The 6,350-nt window shown below is 31.6% G+C and overlaps 1 protein-coding gene across 1 annotated transcript; it reads left to right on the top strand.

Moving 5' to 3' along the window:
* Positions 1-2,341: 2,341 nt before the first annotated feature.
* Positions 2,342-5,008, top strand: LOC147277642 (putative protein phosphatase 2C 53). Its single transcript, XM_086255319.1, has 5 exons — positions 2,342-2,708; positions 3,056-3,238; positions 3,535-3,705; positions 4,227-4,406; positions 4,806-5,008. Exons 1-5 carry the CDS (start codon positions 2,361-2,363, stop codon positions 5,001-5,003), a joined length of 1,080 nt encoding a protein of 359 aa, XP_086111445.1. The 5' UTR covers positions 2,342-2,360; the 3' UTR covers positions 5,004-5,008.
* The last annotated feature ends 1,342 nt before the right edge of the window (positions 5,009-6,350 follow it).

Here is a 6,350-nt window from a genome sequence, read left to right as displayed (position 1 = left end):
GAGTCCAAAATCTCAAAGTTAAAACCTAATATGCAGTCTCCACAAACCTCATTCTATACTCTAGGAAGGTATGACGTTAACCCATACCTTATACCCTAAAAAAATAAAAAAATAATGACATATTTCTTTGACAAGGCAATGATCAAATGACTTTATTTAGAAAAAATAAGGGCTTTATTTGAAAAAAAAAAAAAAAAAAAAGTCATAAGGTTTTTTTCCAAATAAGAAATGTTAGAAGGACTAAATTGTAATTTTTTCTTTAAAAAATGGGATAAAAATATAAAATTGGGTGACCAATATGGAAACGAAAACCTTATAAATATTATGCAATTTCCAAATTTTTTATTAATTTATTCATAATTTATTATTCTTGTATTCCAATTCAGTTTTGAGTTGAGCATGAAAGATGTATGATTGATTATATGGAAGTATAAAACTACGTTGTTTTAGACATAAATACAAAATTAATCAATATAAAAAATTATCAACACAGGATCTCTTGACTCGTCTAGACAAAGCTACGCAAGACTATTTGCAGTTAATTAGCTGTTTGATAGGGACCTTTTTCTCTCGTATTGTGAAAAAATAAAATAAAATAAAATAAAAACTCTTTGATCAAAAAGGCTTTCAAAAACTTAATTAACATAAATATTATATGTGAAATCAACTATCAATAAGAACGAGTGGCATGATTCTGGTACATCTTTAATTAGATTTGAGCACAAAATAGAGGGATTATCAACTCAGCTCGAGCATTGCCAAAGGTTTTACCATTAAATCTTAAACCAAATAGAATAGTTCTTGAATTTATAATTAACAAACGTAATCTCCATAAATTAACTAAAAAATCATCAAATGTGCCCCAAGTGATCAGTAGTGTTTACCCTCTTCTTGAATGTGCATATGTAGTGACATCATTCATACAATCCATGGTAGTAAAATATTAAGAATAATGCTATACTTACCACATTTCTTATACCACATTCTTATACCATCACACGTGTCATTACTTTATTGGACAGAGTTTTTCTTTTTCTTTTTGGGTTTTTCTTTTTATTTTTTAGTATCCAATGTATGAATGCCATGTAAGTTGCCACATAAGGTGGTATGAAATTATGGTATAAAAATGTGGTATATCTAGCACTACTGAATATTTAATGAGCAGCTGTTTGCCAAGTCAAAGCACAGAATACAATCCATACAATCCATGGTAGTAAAATATGTAGTGACGTCATTTATACAATCATATACCGTTTTTTTAGGGGATTAATGTTATTTGGTCCTCAGAATATTACAATTGTATCAGTTTGGTTCCCAAACTTCTAATTTGAAAAATTAAAGACTCTAACTTTTTAATTTTGTTATCAATTTACACATTTTTCATCCAAATTTTTGTTTGCATAGCACTGTGCCAATCACGTGGGGTCATTTTTTAGGGAAAAATGGTCCCTTTTTCCTCATGCACCATTTTTCACTTCTTCATTTCCCACTAATTAAATTTAGATGAAAAATGTGTAAATTAACGGAATAATCTCAATTGGTAAAATTGAAAAAGTCAGGGTTCTTAATTTTTCAAATTAGAAATTTAAAAACTAAATTGATACAAGTGTAATAATCTGTGGACTAAAATAATATTAATCTCTTTTATTTATAATCCTAAGATACCGTAATACTAAGTCAAAGTCAACAACGAATATTTCTATTTGGGGGGAATCCAGAAGAAACCAAATATGAATTATGAAATGTGATTTAATTTGATCCCTCATTTCTTTTTGGACATCTCCGCCCAACCTCTCTATGCAAGCATGTTCAATGACGCTTCCTCGCTGGATCGGCATTGAAAGTTTCAAAAGCCTCCTGTGTAAGTTTTTGTCAATCTGAACAATATTCATTTGTCCCATTGACCTTTGCATGCAGCCTTTCTCTTTGACCCCGTCAAACTCTTGCCCCATTTAAAGGACCCAATTTAACCTCAAATATCATTTCTCTGAATGCCAACTTTTTCTTTCTTTCATCAACAAAATCCATCTCTTACTACTACTAGCTATCTAGTTAGCCACAACACACAAAGTTTTAACACAAAAATGGTCTTATTATATGGTTTCTATATCCTCTCTCTTGTTTTATACATATTTCTTCGAGTCTTGAGAAAGGCTATGATTATTTCCATGGCTCTACTCAGTATTTCTTCCCCTTCAATCTCTGCTTTGTCATCACTATATCTCTCTTGGGTTAGCCAGCTTCTTGTTGGACTGCTCGGAATTGGAATTGGGTCGTCCCTAGCTTCGGAAACCGGGGTTTTTGAAGATCATGATCACCATGATGATGAAGATTATGCAGCAAAGAATTTATTGGCGCATATGATCACGAGCCAAGAAGATCACAATATCGTGCACGAAAAGTATGATGATCGAAAGGGTATGCATGCACAAGAGAAATCTGAGATTTTGGGCATAACCAAAAGTGGGGATGAGGTTAAAGGGAGTAATATTGATAAGAAGTTGCGAATGAGGCCTGTGAAGCTGGTTGTGCCGGATTCTTGTCCAAGCGTGGAGTGCTTTATTGAAATGGGAAAGAAGTCGGAGGAAAAAAAGGAATTTGAGGTTCAAGGGAGAGATTTCTGTTTGGCAAGTAAGAAAGGAATTAGAAGGGAGGTCATGGAAGATAGGCATGGAGTAATGGTTGATATTATGGGTGATCCCAAGCAGGTACATATAGCCATAATATGTTTAATTAATTTTTCTTAACTTTGTGAATTAATTCAAATTATTATTACAAGGCTTCGATCAAATCCATAGTTTTAAAATTTCAAGCAAATTGCTAATGATCATTAATGGAGAGATCATATATGTGGGTAATTTTTTCTTCTTATCTGAAACACGCATTCAATTAAGAGTGAACCTAATTACTTTAATATAGATTACAATCTCATAATAGAACATTTTCAAAATACATATATGCAACAATTTATAGTTCCTTTTTTGGATATGCGAATTATGGGATTTCACACTAAGTCGATATATTCTTAAGAAATCTTGAACCAAACCATATGCAGGCATTCTTTGCTGTGATAGATGGGCATGGAGGTTGTGCAGCTGCTGATTATGTTGCTGAAAATTTGGGGAAGAACATTATGAAAGCACTTGAACATGTTGGAGATCATCAGGAAGAACATCAAGTAGAGCAGGCTATTCGCCAAGGCTACTTGGTCACAGATGATGCGTTTCTTAGTCATGAGGTAATTAATAAACTACAAATTAATTAATATATTTTCTCAAATTTGCAACGTAACCCATGGTTTGACTTAGTTTATTGTTGGAACAAATTTAATTAATATATTATCTTTTATTTTCTGGACCAATTCATGCATCTTGAACCTTTCTTTGTGTTGATCTTCCTCTACATGCATTATTGCCCTAATTTTTTAACTGATGATAATTAAAAATTCTTCTTGAAATTTCACGAATCGAATACAATTTTTATAAATAATTTCAGTGACAATCAATTGTTAATATACTATGGAATTTTTTACAGGGTGTAAGCAGTGGAGCCTGTGCAGCCAGTGTGTTGTTGAAGCTTGGAGAGTTACATGTAGCAAATGTAGGAGACTGTAGAGCAGTTTTAAGTAAGAAAGGAGTAGCACATGTCTTAACAAAAGACCACCGTTTGAGTAGGGAAGATGAGCGTCTCCGAATCGAAAACACCGTAAGTTTATTCAAATTTCAATAATTTTCCAATGTATATAATAAAATAAAGAGATAATTAGACTTAGATTCTTTAGAAAAATAATTTTTAAATGGAAACCGGAGGTGTTTTAAAATTTATAATAATTTATAAGAAAATATTTTTAATTCATAATACAGTCCTTTTAATTTATAAAAAAAATCTTTTTAATTCATAATAAAGTCATTCCCCGATTTGAAGGGTATTTCCCTCTATTTGAAGTGTATTTCCCCTCTTAAGGTGTAGAGTGGGCTTTGTAGAGGCTGCATATTAGATTTTAAAACCTAACATAAAGCCGTCAAAGAAGAAAAATAATAAGTTTTAATTAAAAATCATAAATCACTTCCGGTCTTAATCTAAAAAAGACTCATAAAATGGACTGGACTGTAAGTCTCCCTAAAATAAATTTTTTCATTTTCTATTTGGAGACCTTAATTTGTTTGTATATTAACTGAAAATATATATTGATGGCCAAGTTGATATGATATTGATGGTATATATAGGGTGGCTTTGTGCATTGCCGCAATGGAGTTTGGAGACTTCAAGGCTCACTTGCAGTTTCTAGAGCAATTGGGGATCAATATTTGAAAGAATGGGTCATTTCAGAACCAGAAATTAAAAAGATTCCTTTAACTGCAGATTGCGAGTTCTTGATAATGGCTTCTGATGGTTTGTGGGATAAGGTACATTTCTTCTTATATTTTTTGTGCCCAAGATTGATCTCATTTTCACAAAATCTTATTAATTAGCCTAGTAATTTGCAACTTCATCGGCACATGCTACACATTAATCTATTTCTGGTAAAAACACTATAGCTAGCTTGTATATATATAACTTGAGAAAATCATATTCACAACTCGTCTATTTATTTGATCACAATTAGATGAGTAAATAATTTTTGATTTAGTTATTTTTTTACAATGATGATTTTTGAAGTAGGGCCTAAAAAATAGAGTGTTCAGATTATGAGATTAGTTATATGATAAGACAAAAAACATGGTTAACTTCGTATTAATTTGCTAACTAGTTAGCTTTAGAGCACTTCTCTATAATTAGATAAGTAATCTTGTGTCAATGTGCAGGTAGATGATCAAGAGGCAGTTGATATGGTTTTAAGCGAAAAGTACTCACTAAAATCTTGCAAGAAGCTTGTGAATATGTCTTCAAGCAGAGGGAACATGGATGACATAACTGTTATGGTTATCAACCTTCAAAACTTTTTGTCAACACCGCTGGTCGTCAGTGATGACAAATGTGTATATATGCAAACATTCACATAATGTGATTTAATTACCCAAGTACTTAACCATATATAGGACATTTATTCTATATATAGGTCCATATAATGGTGGTAGATATTTATGGATCTAAGAATTTTTCTTCGTGTGGATTGAGATAGACAAGTTGTCTATCTCAATCTCTTTAAAATATTTCATCAAACACATTGCGCCTACTTTAAACAGAATATGATCGAATAGATAAACTGAGTTGTAGTGGCGGTAGAATATAGTAAAATATTTATATTTTCATGCAATGGCTTTCCCCTGGATAAATATATGGGTAATCATCATTAATTAAGTAAATTTTTTCAATTAATTAACTGGCCGGCGTTCAAGAGTTTTGAACTTAGGACTTACTCCGACAAAGGAAGGCTGAGTGTTGTCCACTAGACCAAATGGTCAATGCCATCATTAAGGAATTTGAAAATGGAAATTAAAATTTGTACACCTTATTTAACCAAAATTTATTCATTTATATCCTAATTATCCCTTGTGGAGCCCAATTCATATTCAATTTAAACTATTTGAGACTCTAATTTTAGATATCTATTCAAAGATTATCTATGTAAAAAATTAGATAAATAAAAAATGATTAAAATATCTAAACCTCAAACCCAAAACAAATACCCTATCTTGAAATCCCATAAATTAGAAAATTTAAACCCTAAAGCCGAAAACTATACCCTTAATCCTAAAATATAATTGGTTTTGTAGCTTAAAATTTAGGTTTCTCCAGACTAGCTTTAAAACCTGAATTAAAAGCTCCAAAAGGCGCATCCTACGCTCTAATCCCTAAATCAGAAACATGTACCCTTAATGTTTTGGATACATTTCAATTATACCAATAGGTCAGTTAGTACATAAGAGGGAGAACGATGAATGCCATAAATGAATGAAGAGAATGATGAAATTAAAACCTAGATAATGTTGATCAATATTGATGAGCATTCAAAGCAACCTAAAATTAAGCTACTTTAAACACACACATTTAACTCAGAAGCGCACTAGTCAATTATAGTATAGACATGCAAGAATGAGGTCAATCCCATGAGGATTGTTATTAATGTCAATTATTTACTTTATTTTAACAACATAAAATAAAAACATAAAAGGGCTTTATATTGAACCCTAATTATTTTAGTTTATTACAACTCATTTTTACAAAAGCCTAAAAACTAACAACTAAAACTAATTAGAACTAATGGGAGTGAAGCTCCGAAAATCATGCTATGATCAAGGGGAGAGGAGCTCCCTGAGATGTTTATTGAAGAACTTGATCAAGGGAGAGGAGCTCCCAAGATGTGATCAAGGCTAGGGGAGAGGAGCATTCGAAGATCCTTATTGTGA

The sequence above is a fragment of the Dryas octopetala genome, chromosome 8, assembly GCF_963921425.1.
Source record: "Dryas octopetala chromosome 8, drDryOcto1.1, whole genome shotgun sequence".
In the NCBI taxonomy this organism is placed as follows: Eukaryota; Viridiplantae; Streptophyta; class Magnoliopsida; order Rosales; family Rosaceae; genus Dryas; species Dryas octopetala.
The sequence above is the reverse complement of the archived record's forward strand: the minus strand, read 5'-3'. Positions and strand labels throughout refer to the sequence as shown.